The sequence below is a fragment of the Apium graveolens genome, chromosome 9 (assembly GCF_009905375.1).
Source record: "Apium graveolens cultivar Ventura chromosome 9, ASM990537v1, whole genome shotgun sequence".
In the NCBI taxonomy this organism is placed as follows: domain Eukaryota; kingdom Viridiplantae; phylum Streptophyta; class Magnoliopsida; order Apiales; family Apiaceae; genus Apium; species Apium graveolens.
In genome coordinates this window covers 229,865,111-229,879,618 of record NC_133655.1, presented here as the reverse complement: position 1 = coordinate 229,879,618, position 14,508 = coordinate 229,865,111, and the positions used below count along the sequence as shown (strand labels likewise).

The 14,508-nt window shown below is 33.6% G+C and overlaps 3 protein-coding genes across 4 annotated transcripts; all 3 read left to right on the top strand.

The window, feature by feature from the left end:
* Window positions 1-359: 359 nt before the first annotated feature.
* On the top strand, window positions 360-818 carry LOC141686013 (secreted RxLR effector protein 161-like). Its single transcript, XM_074491079.1, has one exon. The coding sequence runs from the start codon at window positions 360-362 to the stop codon at window positions 816-818; it is 459 nt and encodes a 152-aa protein (XP_074347180.1).
* A 1,744-nt stretch (window positions 819-2,562) lies between these two features.
* On the top strand, window positions 2,563-5,102 carry LOC141684251 (uncharacterized). The gene has a single exon (XM_074489123.1). It carries the CDS (start codon window positions 2,911-2,913, stop codon window positions 4,684-4,686), a length of 1,776 nt encoding a protein of 591 aa, XP_074345224.1. The 5' UTR covers window positions 2,563-2,910; the 3' UTR covers window positions 4,687-5,102.
* A 749-nt stretch (window positions 5,103-5,851) lies between these two features.
* LOC141686966 (uncharacterized) lies at window positions 5,852-13,682 on the top strand. 2 transcript variants are annotated; one of them, XM_074492083.1, is made up of 9 exons: window positions 5,852-6,168; window positions 6,752-6,813; window positions 7,823-7,877; window positions 11,356-11,454; window positions 11,676-11,762; window positions 12,184-12,300; window positions 12,482-12,574; window positions 12,834-12,864; window positions 13,301-13,682. In XM_074492083.1, exons 1-9 carry the CDS (start codon window positions 6,073-6,075, stop codon window positions 13,438-13,440), a joined length of 780 nt encoding a protein of 259 aa, XP_074348184.1. In that variant the 5' UTR covers window positions 5,852-6,072; the 3' UTR covers window positions 13,441-13,682. The 2 variants fall into 2 exon arrangements, with proteins under 2 accessions (XP_074348184.1, XP_074348183.1); XM_074492082.1 differs by lacking the exon at window positions 5,852-6,168 and adding an exon at window positions 6,190-6,298.
* Window positions 13,683-14,508: the final 826 nt, after the last annotated feature.

Genomic DNA, 14,508 nt, shown 5'->3' with positions numbered 1-14,508 from the left:
CATCAACTGGTTTTGTTATTATTGCTGTATATGTCGATGATTTGAATATTATCGGTACTACTGATGATATTACTAATGTTGCTAACTATTTGAAAAATGAGTTTGAAATGAAAGATCTTGGAAGGACAAGATTTTGTTTAGGTATACAGGTGGATCACTTATCTTCAGGAATATTTGTTCATCAATCAAACTACACTGAAAAGATTCTTGATCGGTTCTACATGGACAAAACTTATCCACTAACCACACCAATGGTTGTTCGATCACTCGAGGTTGAAAAGGATCCTTTCCGTCCTAGAAAATAAGATGAAGAGACTCTTGGACTTGAAGTTCCATATCTCAGTGTAATTGGCGCTCTCATGTATCTTGCAAACAACACACGACCGGATATTGCATTTGCAGTGAACCTGTTGGCAAGATTTAGTTCTGACCCTACTAAAAGGCATTGGGATGGAATAAAACATGTATTCAGATATCTTCGAGGGATAATCGATCTTGGACTATTCTTCCCAAACAATTCAAGATCATGGCTAGTTGGATATGCAGATGCTGGATACATGTCAGATCCTCATTTTGGGCGATCACAAACAAGTTACCTATTTACATATTGTGATACTGCTATCTCTTGGAAGTCTACAAAACAGACTATGGCTGCAACTTCATCAAACCACGCAGAGTTACTAGCAATTCATGAATCAAGCAGAGAATGTATTTGGCTAAGGTCGGTCATCCAACATATTCGAGAATCATGTGGATTATCAAGTATTTCAGACAATCCTACAGTTTTATTCGAGGATAACTCGGCCTGCACCAAATAACTTAAGGAAGGATATATTAAAGGGGATCGAACAAAACACATATTGCCAAAATTCTTCTACACTCATGAACTTCAATAAAATGGTGATATTGATGTTCAACAAGTTCGCTCATGCGATAATCTGGAGGATATACTTACAAAGTCACCACCTACATCAATATTTGAGAAGCTGAGAAATAATATGGGTATGCGGAGGTTAAAAAGTTTGCTACATCAAAATGTCAAAATGTGAGACATTTTATTCAGGGTGAGGCTGTACTCTTTTTCCTTCGTCAAGGTTTTTATCCCACCGGGTTTTTCCTTGCAAGGTTTTAACGAGACAGTCAATCTTTGCAATAACTCGCATTTGACAATCAAGGGGGAGTGTTAAAATATTTGAATAAAAATAAAGTGATTGTCAAAGCGTATCGAGGAAGTCTCTCAAATCTTACCAAGGAAGACTTGTAAAGCTTATCGAGGAAGACTTGTAAAGCTTATCGAGGAAGACCTGTAAAGCTTATCGAGGAAGACCTGTAAAGCTTATTGAGGAAGTTTTGTAATACTTAATGAAGAAGATTTGAATAACTTACTTAGTAAGCCATGTAAACCAACTACTATAAATAGTTCATTTAGCTAATGAAATGAAAAATAATTTTCTCTCCATATTCTATTCTCCTATACTTCCTCTACATTAAACATAACTAATATTTTCAGTCAAGGTTTATAACAAAGGTTTATAACAGTTTTGAATATTTCAATTATATACCTAATAGTTAAAGGAATGAAGGTAAATGCAGTACTTAATTAAACAAATTATTTAACATTTCCAATTCTTAATAGAGCTTTTTGTTTGTCTATAAAGCATGTAACAAAAATCAAATATTAATAAAAATATAATTTTAATGAGCATTTTTGTATTCTCGTAAAAAAGAAAATAATGATAAATTAACCCATTTATATAGGTTAAGAATAATTTTAGAGATACCAAATTAATAACTAAATAAATACCAAATTCAAATTATCTTATTGGCTACGAATTAATTAACAATAAAGAATAAGACAACAAATTAATTAACAATAAGGAATCCTATCTCAAATTATCAAAGTTACTAAATTTTTGGAGTTAATATGAAACAACTCCGTCACTTTAAGTTAAACTAGCTTAGTGCATGTGCAATAGACGGGTTTGGTTAATATTTATATATTTTTATTTATATTTTGTATAATTTTATTAAAATTCTATATAAATATAACTATATAATTATAATTTTGTTATGTATAATTTCAAGTTAGATCCAAATAATATAAATAGTGTATAGTTGATGAGATTTTATTCATAAATAATATTGTAAATATTTGTTGTTGGTGAGTGAGATTCGAATATGAAATATTATATGCATCTTTATAAATAATATAAATGTTTGTTGTTAACGAGATTTGAATCTGAAAATTTATATGTATCTTTATAATAATAATAATATAAATGTATTTGTTGTTTACGAGATTCGGACCTGAGAACTTGTGAAAATGTATTTTTTTAGTATTTGAATCTAACGGTTTTGATTATTTGATGAAGAAGATTCGTCAATCGTGATGAAAAAGAATAAACAAAATGAGGGGTTAATATAATAAATATAATAAATATATGTACGTCTATATATTTTAGGCACATGTAGAGTATAGATATGGAACTCCGAGGTCATTAGGGACTAGTGACACCTGGATCACGGATGCACTGAATAATTACAAAAGCGCATGTTGCAACTTTCGTATGTTGTTTCGGAGCTTTTACTATTCCATTCCAACTACTAAGTCCAACATATGCAACACACCACACATACTCAATCACCCCAACTCTTCTTCTTTTCCTACTCTGATTCTCCTCCCACTCCTCCTTGAGTCCTTGTATATATAATCAACCTACACTTACACATTCACATTCTTCATAACCACCACATCTTTCACAATCTTGGCTGCTGTAAGTTCAAACTGTTTACTTAATTTTTACAATTCTATTCTATTTGAGTTGATGAAAAGTTGAAGTCTTTTTTCTTGCTATTTGAGTCTTAATTGTTAGATTTTGTAAGTTTTTTTTTGTTGGTTTGGTTTTTAAGATGCCTCAAAAGTCTTTATTTAAGGATTGTTCATGGGGGTATCAGATTTATCCTATGATTCATTGGTCATTCAAGGTTCTATTGTTTGCTTCTATTCTAGGACTTTTAGTTATTTATGGGTTTGATTCTTGGGATTCCAGTAGGTTTCATAATGATTTTGTTGCTATTAAGCTTAATAATGCCCATCAATATTTGACACATACCCATCAAAATATAGATCAGTTTACTGCATCTAGTCAGTCTAGATTAAGTTTCCAAGAAAATTTTACACAACCCCGGGAAGATGTTGAGGTAGGTCTTGAACCAATGCCTGTCACTAATTCTGGTTCGGAAGAGCCCCTAAGTTTGGAATGGATCTCGGCAGAGGTAGAGGGAAACTTTACATCAAATCTTTTATCTGCTTGGGTAGGTAGCGGTGTTGAGCCATGTAGTGACTCTCAGACAGTGGAAATTATGATTCCTGAGTTGGATGGTCATGATTACATTGAGTTATCAACTGGGAAGATTCATGAATTTGTTTTCCAAGCAGTAGATGAAGTGGGAAAACCTCATTGCCTTGGTGGCGATTATTTTGAGACTGATGTTTCGGGTGAGTTGTGGAAGTCTAGGCCACCAATTAAAGATTTAGGCAACGGTACCTACACATTTTCCCTACAAGTTCACCCAGATTTTTCTGGAGACTACAATGTTACTATAATCCTCTTGTTTCGGCACTTTCAGGGATTGAAAAATTCTCCTGAAAGATTTGCATTTGATAAAGTGCTTCGTTCAATCCCGATTAAGTTTATTAAGTCTTCTGCACAATTATCAGCAATACGACAATGCGTAAAGTCAGATTTTACTAGAGACATCTGGTCGGGTAGATGGACTCGTCATGCCAAGAATGACAGCTGTACTATTAGTAATGATGGTAGGTATAGGTGCCAAGAACCAGACTTTCCGTGTCAACAGCCATGGTGCGATGGCTCTTTGGGTTTGCTAGAGAGTAATGGTTGGACATACTCAACTCATTGTTCATTCAAGCTATTTTCTGGTGAAGAGGCTTGGAATTGTTTGAATAATCGTTGGATTTTCTTCTGGGGTGATTCTAATCATTGTGATACAATTCGGAACATCTTAAAATTCATCTTAAATCTGGATTACAAAGATGTCCCTAGACATTTTGATATGAAGATCACCAACCCGGACAATCCAAGGCAGACTGTTCGAATTACTAGCATTTTCAATGGCAATTCGAATGTAGGTGGGAACTATCAAGGTTTGAGTTCACTGTACAATGTAACATATCGAGAATTATTGAAGAGCTATTTCTCACAAGAAATTGTCCCGGATACCGTGATTATGAATTCAGGGTTACACGATGGGGTTTTCTGGCCTACTCTTAGGAGGTTCACGAAGGGCGCAGAGGATGCAGCCGCTTTTTGGGCAGATGTGATTGACGGTGTCCGTCAGAAGGGGCTGGTGTTGCCAGAGATTATATTCAGGAGCACGATTGCAACTGCTGGTTATGCAAGAAGAATGGCCTTCAATCCCAGCAAAATGGAGGCTTTTAACGGGATTCTTTTAGACAAACTAAGGCAATCTGTTTTGGTAAGTAAGGTGATTGATGACTTTGACTTGACATATCCTTGGCATTTTGACAATCGTTGCAGTGATGGGGTACACTATGGCCGTGCTCCAGCTAAACTGCAGTGGCGTGATGGTCAGATTGGGCACCAGTACTTTGTGGACCTCATGTTGTGTCATGTGCTGCTTAATGCATTGTGTCAACAATAGGTTAAGTAATTCCTACTCAAATTTTGCAACAGAGTCGAAATTGTAATCTATACGCCGGCAGCTCAGAAGTTACATTGCAAGGAAAAATTTAAGTGGCTATGGGAGGTTACAAGCTGAGATGATTTGCGAGAATCTGTAAGCAAATTATGTCTCGTGATGGCACTTAAAGGAGGTTGATATTCGAGAACAGATATACTGTAGGGTACACATATGCCATAGAATATTTTTATTTACTTAGTTTGTAGTTTGTACTAGGATTTGTTTGTATATTCATATTTTTTTTTTTGGATTTTTACCCCATAGAATTCGAATTTCAAGTTCGCGGGGATCAAATGGCATATGTAATGCCCACTTAACACAACAGCATATACTGTACTTACTATGTGATGTGAATAGATGTGCCGATCTTAATGTCATGGATTTTTATATTGTTCTCTTCACAAAAACAATCTCTATGCTCCTAGAGATAATAGTGAAGGTAGTCTAATTTCACTTAGTTCAATCATATCTTAAATCATACTTTCAACTTTTATGAATTATATTTTAAATCTATTTCTCACTTGTGAGTGAGGCGAGGTTTTACTTACGAACGAGACATATTCCGATTAACAAATTTGTTTACGAGCTAGGCACATTCCGATTAGCAAATTTGTTTGTCAGAAGGGAGTTTACTGCTACCTGCTAGCAATGATGATTTAATTCAAAATCATTAAAAAAACATGTGGTAGAGCCGTAGAGGTACTAATGAACCCACCTAAGAAAAAATAAGACATTATTGTAATGGTAAGTTTAGTAAAATATTTGAAATTTTTAAATCAAAAGATCAAGCATTGACATTGAGACAACACACTACAATTATTCATCTCTCCAGCAATAATTACTCTACTTTGCTAACAGCTCCTAAAATTACTGGAGCAAATTTTAAAAAGTCCCGCCAATTTTTTTAAAGAGACGATATTAGTAGAAAATCTGGGGGACCAATAAGGAATATAAAATTGTAATCGTTTAGTGACTTATTCACAATACAGAGAATCAGAGATTGAAAATAAATTGATACCACATATTTTAATTATGCACAAAAGAAATATTTTAAAACAAAATAAATTATATATTGAAATTTTATGATATTAAATATAATAAAGAGACAAAAAAAACATTGTCTGGACTCTGGACTGGACTGGACTCTGTGCTGTTCTTGTCTGCATTATTACTAATCTTCCATTCTCATCAAACACTTTGCAACATACTATTATATACTATATATATAATGTATGTATGTATTACCCACAAAAAATCTTGATTGTTTTGGATAGGCTTTGTCCATGTTTAGAGAGCTTTCATTGGCTCTAAGGGGATCAAGAATTCAAGACTTTGAAATTTGTGTGAATGGCGTTTAATTGGTTTTCATTTTTGAGATATACCCTTGTTGTTTTCTTCATTGCTGTCACTGCTACAGCTTTTATCACTCTCCCTGTTGAAAAGGTTTGATTTTTACTCATGGGTTTGCTCTGTAATGCATTTTTATGGTTGTTTGATATTTTTCTTAGTGATTAAATTTGGTGTTTTTGATGGATTTGATCTATTTAGAACTGCAAGTTTTAATCTTTTAAGGGTATGTGGTTTTTAATTGGATTGCTGTTGAGTGGATGATTAGTTGGTTGCTTATGAATTGGATGCATATGTCAATAGTATGTAAATTATGCTAGGGATGTTAGTATGTAAATCATGCTTATGTGTTAAGTTGCAGTCTAACTCTCGTAAAGAGGCTAAGAGCATTAGGTGTTAGGAGGAGGGCTTGGGCTTGATATGTATATCATGCTTCTGTGTTGATAGAGTCTAAGCTTGCTGTAATGACAGTGTAATATGATTATAATACATAAGTTTGCTATATACGGCGTAGTTGAGCCAAGGGGCAAGGAGTGGTAACATGTTAGAGGACTTGAGAGTAAAACTCGAGATTGTTGGTTCCAATTCTCATAATTCGAGATGAACTTGAGCATTAAAATTGCAAAAGAAAAATAAGCTTTATGATGCAACTCTTTCTGAAAGTATTGATCTATTACAGATATTGAAGGATTTCTTGATTTGGGTTGAGAAAGATCTTGGGCGTTGGGGGCCTCTAGCACTGTAAGTTGACCTTTGATATTATGCAACTCACCCTAGGTACAATGCATGTTTTTTCAAGGGTTCATCACTCTGAAGAAATTTGTGGTCAGACTAGTCTTCATTGTCATTGCTTCAAAAGAAACCACATCTTTTGTGCTCTAGTGCTTGAAGCACCACAGCCAATTTTTACCCCAAGTACAGGCTGTTTTTATTTATTACCCCTTTTCTCTTGGTGCTTTTAAACTATTTTTATATTTAGAAGGAAAACGAAGATGTGAAAGGCATTCCATGTTGTTTTATATATTGAATTAAATTCTTCGAGACCAATCTCAGCTTTCTTGGGTGCATGCGATCGATATTGATGTAAGATATTTTCTGCTAGGATAATTGGAAATTCTAGGGAAAGGTCTTCTAAAACTCATATTCTTCTCATCTTAGTTGCTGGTCTAACATAGAGAGAGCTCATTATTCTAGAAATCTGCAAATATTAGTGAAGTGATTAGTTCATTTGGATGCCATGATAACAAAATAAAAGGGTTTTATATCAAAGTGCCCATCGTTCTTGTTAGAAACTATCAAGTGGCTACCCGATTTCCACGGGACCCGTTTTGTCCACTATAATCACTATATATATCACTTTGATAAATTTTGAAAAAAAATTGACCTAAAATTTAATGAACCGATGATGATTTTGTTAGAATAATTAATAACAAAGAAGCATAACGTTCTTTTTTGTAATTCATGTGGGTCACACATCATTTACCGATTACGATTCCTTTATTTTTCATATAATTTTTTTCCAAGATTTAACTGTGTGATATATAATTTGATTTTAGTGGCCAAAACGAGTCCCCGTGGAGAACATCGGGCACTTTGATATAAAACCCCAAAATAAAACATAATATATGAGGACAATATGTCCTTGGATAACAATCCAACAAGACTGACTCTTTGTAAAAAGAACAACATAGCCACTTTCTATTTAACATTTTGTCTCCGTAATAAAGTACATTTTTGTCGAAATGTGCAGGGTTGCTGCATACATTCCTCTAACAATCCTAGCTGTTCCGGCATCAGTACTCACTGTAAGAACTTTTCCTGTTCAGCTACATGGATTAATTCTGTTTGAAGCATTACGCACTGCAATCTTTGCAATTCATCATGAGTACTCATTTAGCTGAACATCAAGTTGTATAGAAATTGTGTATCACCAATTACAATGTTCAGGTTATGTTGTGATCTATAATTGTATACAAATCTATTCAGTGCTCTGGTCCAAGAAATTGTGCATGTCATTATCATTTGTCCCCATATATCTGTGTGTGTGTCTGCATGTGAAGAGGGAGGGAGAGAGGGCGGGAGGGGGGGGGAGATTGTGTTCCTGTGTGCCTATTTCCAAATTTGTTCCCATATATTTGTGTGTGTGTTGTGAGTGTGAGTGTGCACGTGCGCCTGTGTTTATTTAGCTAGTTGGCATTGCAACTGTGTAAGATCAGTCTTTATGTTTTTTCTACTTTGAGAAATTTTTCAATGTAGCGGGAGAAGTGGTTAAAGTTCAAAAATTTTCATTAGCACCTCAAGTAACTATATATGATTAGTGATTGTTTCGTTAGTTATGATATATATATATATATATATATATATTTAGTTATTTACACTAACAGGTAATAAGTAGTTTTACTGTTATCGGTATTCCAATGTATTAATGGAATTTCAAATTAAATCCCGACTTCAATTCTAATAAAAAGGTAGACAGTTCTACAATAACATACCATTGCTGCATTGCATAGTGCATACTTTGAAATTTAAAACACATATTTTCAAGGTTTTGTTCTTCTAAAATGCGAACGACAAAATTTTATGCCCCTTTTGGATAAATTGCGATTTGTGAGAGGGTTGAACTTGGCTAGTCTGGAACATAGGCCAGGTCTTTATTTATACTTTAGAATATGATAGAGTAATTTAGACACAAAATGGGTAAAATGTTGCGATACTTGAAGAAATTTTGTTGTATGTTTGTCTCTTGCAAATATTCTTATTTCATTCTATCTTTTAACTTGTGTTTGTGTGTGTGATGGTTTCTTTGTACTTTGTTATTTACCTTATTTTTTTGAACTTAAAACTTTGTTGGGACTTGAAGTTACCAGTATCTTCTTAGTGTCATGTGATTGTGTTCCTGTGTGCCTATTTCCAAATTTGTTCCCATATATTTGTGTGTGTGTTGTGAGTGTGAGTGTGCACGTGCGCCTGTGTTTATTTAGCTAGTTGGCATTGCAACTGTGTAAGATCAGTCTTTATGTTTTTTCTACTTTGAGAAATTTTTCAATGTAGCGGGAGAAGTGGTTAAAGTTTAAAAAATTTCATTAGCACCTCAAGTAACTATATATGATTAGTGATTGTTTCGTTAGTTATGATATATATATATATATATTTAGTTATTTACACTAACAGGTAATAAGTAGTTTTACTGTTATTGGTATTCCAATGTATTAATGGCATTTCAAATTAAATCCCGACTTCAATTCTAATAAAAAGGTAGACAGTTCTACAATAACATACCATTGCTGCATTGCATAGTGCATACTTTGAAATTTAAAACACATATTTTCAAGGTTTTGTTCTTCTAAAATGCGAACGACAAAATTTTATGCCCCTTTTGGATAAATTGCGATTTGTGAGAGGGTTGAACTTGGCTAGTCTGGAACATAGGCCAGGTCTTTATTTATACTTTAGAATATGATAGAGTAATTTAGACACAAAATGGGTAAAATGTTGCGATACTTGAAGAAATTTTGTTGTATGTTTGTCTCTTGCAAATATTCTTATTTCATTCTATCTTTAACTTGTGTTTGTGTGTGTGATGGTTTCTTTGTACTTTGTTATTTACCTTATTTTTTTGAACTTAAAACTTTGTTGGGACTTGAAGTTACCAGTATCTTCTTAGTGTCATGTGATTGTGTTCCTGTGTGCCTATTTCCAAATTTGTTCCCATATATTTGTGTGTGTGTTGTGAGTGTGAGTGTGCACGTGCGCCTGTGTTTATTTAGCTAGTTGGCATTGCAACTGTGTAAGATCAGTCTTTATGTTTTTTCTACTTTGAGAAATTTTTCAATGTAGCGGGAGAAGTGGTTAAAGTTCAAAAAATTTCATTAGCACCTCAAGTAACTATATATGATTAGTGATTGTTTCGTTAGTTATGATATATATATATATATTTAGTTATTTACACTAACAGGTAATAAGTAGTTTTACTGTTATTGGTATTCCAATGTATTAATGGCATTTCAAATTAAATCCCGACTTCAATTCTAATAAAAAGGTAGACAGTTCTACAATAACATACCATTGCTGCATTGCATAGTGCATACTTTGAAATTTAAAACACATATTTTCAAGGTTTTGTTCTTCTAAAATGCGAACGACAAAATTTTATGCCCCTTTTGGATAAATTGCGATTTGTGAGAGGGTTGAACTTGGCTAGTCTGGAACATAGGCCAGGTCTTTATTTATACTTTAGAATATGATAGAGTAATTTAGACACAAAATGGGTAAAATGTTGCGATACTTGAAGAAATTTTGTTGTATGTTTGTCTCTTGCAAATATTCTTATTTCATTCTATCTTTAACTTGTGTTTGTGTGTGTGATGGTTTCTTTGTACTTTGTTATTTACCTTATTTTTTTGAACTTAAAACTTTGTTGGGACTTGAAGTTACCAGTATCTTCTTAGTGTCATGTGATTGTGTTCCTGTGTGCCTATTTCCAAATTTGTTCCCATATATTTGTGTGTGTGTTGTGAGTGTGAGTGTGCACGTGCGCCTGTGTTTATTTAGCTAGTTGGCATTGCAACTGTGTAAGATCAGTCATTATGTTTTTTCTACTTTGAGAAATTTTTCAATGTAGCGGGAGAAGTGGTTAAAGTTCAAAAATTTTCATTAGCACCTCAAGTAACTATATATGATTAGTGATTGTTTCGTTAGTTATGATATATATATATATATATATATATATATATTTAGTTATTTACACTAACAGGTAATAAGTAGTTTTACTGTTATTGGTATTCCAATGTATTAATGGCATTTCAAATTAAATCCCGACTTCAATTCTAATAAAAAGGTAGACAGTTCTACAATAACATACCATTGCTGCATTGCATAGTGCATACTTTGAAATTTAAAACACATATTTTCAAGGTTTTGTTCTTCTAAAATGCGAACGACAAAATTTTATGCCCCTTTTGGATAAATTGCGATTTGTGAGAGGGTTGAACTTGGCTAGTCTGGAACATAGGCCAGGTCTTTATTTATACTTTAGAATATGATAGAGTAATTTAGACACAAAATGGGTAAAATGTTGCGATACTTGAAGAAATTTTGTTGTATGTTTGTCTCTTGCAAATATTCTTATTTCATTCTATCTTTAACTTGTGTTTGTGTGTGTGATGGTTTCTTTGTACTTTGTTATTTACCTTATTTTTTTGAACTTAAAACTTTGTTGGGACTTGAAGTTACCAGTATCTTCTTAGTGTCATGTGATTATAACAACTAGCATCTCTCTTCCAGCTGGGTGGTGGTTATCTCTTCGGCTTACCTGTGGGTTTTCTTGCGGATTCTGTTGGTGCTACTGCAGGCGCAACTGCGGCGTATCTTCTTGGAAAAACGGTAAATGTTAAAAAGCACATTCTCTTTGGTATAGTTGGAAATATGAATTAAAATAATTGAATTTAGTTTGAAATATGTGATAATGAAGGCGTTATTTTTCTTGTGTGCTGCCCTTTTTTCTTGGCCTTTCAATACTTGTTCTTATAAGCTTCTTGCAAACTGTCACTTGAATACTATTGTAATAATTATATTATATACTGTTCTCTAATATTTCCTTTCAGATTGCTAGGTCGTTTGTTGTTTCCAAGGTGAAAGATTATCCGCAGTTCCAGGCCGTTGCAATAGCCATTCATAAATCTGGATTTAAGGTTGTTTTTTTTGCTTGTGAATGTTTTTTGTGCACACCATGACTAACATCATAAGCTCATATTCTTTCATGTGACATATGCGCATGGTGCATAGTTGCATTGTATAAAGGCCGCATCTGAATATTCAAGCTACAGAAACATTTCTTGGTTGCGTTCTATATATAGATTGATAGTTTAAAAAGATAAATGATCTTTTAATCTGGAAAGAACTATTGGTCAATAGTTAATAGTGGCAAAAATCATCAGTCGTTGATATTCCAAAGAAAAAAAAGGTAGGTGGTCGGGAAATGTAGCAAAGCAGAGGGTCAACCTGAGGCAATCTAGTTTAGTAACATAAATAGTTTGAATAATTTCTAATGTAATTTGTGTTCTGCTTGACTTGTGAGTATCTTCATATGTTGATTGTTTTGACTTTTGACAGATTATTTTGCTGCTTCGGCTTGTCCCCGTACTTCCATTTAGCATGTTAAATTACCTATTGCCTATGACACCAACTTCAATGGTGGAATACATTCTGGCTACATGGTTGGGAATGATGGTACCTTCTCCTTTTAGCTACCTTCCTATGCCAATAATTTTCCTGTCGAGAATATAAAACTGTACATTGCCAGAGCATCCCCTCTATTTGAAATGAGCTTCTTCTTTTGCATGTCAGGATAAGCGTTAGGATCTATAAGTTAGGCCTCTAGTTATATAAATTAGTCCGCTTTCTTGTACAGCCAATCACGCTTGTGCTGGTATATGCTGGAACAACTCTCAAAGATATTTCTGATGTAACTCATGGATGGCATGACTTTTCAAAAAGTCGCTGGGTAAGTAAGAGCGTTGTTGATCAAATTCTTGTTCGAACTTTATTTTGTCAAAGTTCATCTAGTTTTTTCTCTCCGAGGTCCTTGACACTGAGAAAAACATGATTACATGAGTGCCCTCTGAATAGAAAATTCTGATACAAAATTATATATTAAATAATTTTAGCTACTAGAACTGTAGAAGAATCCACCGTTTAATATTTTAGGATTGCTACATTTGTTTTTTTTAAACAATGTTATATGCTTTTAATTGTTAATGCAGGTGCTTATTGTTTTGAGCCTCTTGGTGTCTGGTGAGTTTCTAATTGCACATGTACTTTACACAGTTTATTATTTTTTAAAATTTTCCTTCCTAGGCGTGCTCCCGAGTTTCTTGGCAAGAGAAGAGAAGTGATCAGGAGAAAAAATTTCCTATAATTTCCCCCCAAAACTTTCTTCCCCAAAATGGGAAGATTTGGAAATATACTCTCACATTATCTTCTTTTTCATAGTCACACAAAAACTCGGGAGGACACGACTGATTTATTTTCTTCTATTATTTCTTTTATTTTCTCTTCTCCTCCCCTCCCTTCTCTTCTCTTCTCTCCTAAAAAATCTCTGGAGCACAGTGTAAAAGTTTTACTATAAATTCCTTAAGGAAAACCATAAGATGTGCAGTAAGAGATCTCCACTTCTGCCTCCTTTCTGAATAGTATTGCCGTTAAAGCTAATGTCTAACTTTGGCCGCAGTGGTTCTAATATTCTGGGTTACGAAAGTTGCCAAGTCTGCTTTGGAGAGAGCCTTGGTCGAAAATGAGGACATCCACAACTTTTCGACCTTTATTGATTCTCCAGTAGATCTCCAGCAGCCACTAATAGTCAATATATAGATCTATCTAAAGCCAATCTCGAATGATGAAATCGATATTCAAGTCGATTCTTCACCGTAATCTATTAGGATGTACATATCGTCTTCTTACATTAAGCATTTGCATACCAATATGCATAGTATCTGTATAGTTATATTATCATTTTACTTGAATTTTAAACCAGGAAACACTTGGTCCGGAATCTAGTCTAGTGCATTCGTGAATGTTGAAAACAATGAAATCGGATTTAAGTGATTAGAGTATGCTGTTCTCCTAGTTTTGACTTCTTGGTTATATATAAAAAAAATTAGCAAAAAAAAGAAGAAGAACCCTTTTAAGAGTTGCTATATTTACCGCAGGTCATTATGCGGGTTGGTTTAATATTTAAATAAATTTTGAATTTTTTATACAATCATATATTAATTTTAATATATTTATATAAATATATAATAATTATAGATTTATAATAAAAATAATAGAAGAATGAGAAATGATGTGTGATCGTAGTTTAGTATGATAAATTTTCGTCATAGTTTAGCGGCATAAAAATGAAATTCAAAGGCCAGATAGATATAACGATTATCTAAGTGATATGGCAAATGACACAGTCTCTTATGTAAATAAGATATACCCTTTACGAATGAGATAGACAATGAGACAGTCTCAATTAACTGCAGAATGTAAAATGCTGAAATATAAATGCAGTAATATGAGAATTGAATAATGTAAAAAATACCAGGAGTTTTCACTTGGTTCGGCGTTTAAGCCTAGTCAATGACCCTACATCCAAGTCCCTATGCCAACTAGCATAGGGAATGTATTATATCAACTTCAATAAAAAAACTTACAATTTTTTTTTGATTACAAATGGATAGCACCGAAAAAAACTCTTTCCCTAGCAAACCTTCCTATACCCTAGTCCTCTGACTACTTTTTCTATCCTCCAGGAATCAAGCCTTACTATAACCCAACACAAGTTATGTAAATACATGATTACAAGTAATAAGAATATGAATTACAACTCAAACTAGATCTTGTTCGATTGGATATTCGAACGAATGAATAGAGAACAAGAATAATATTTCAGAT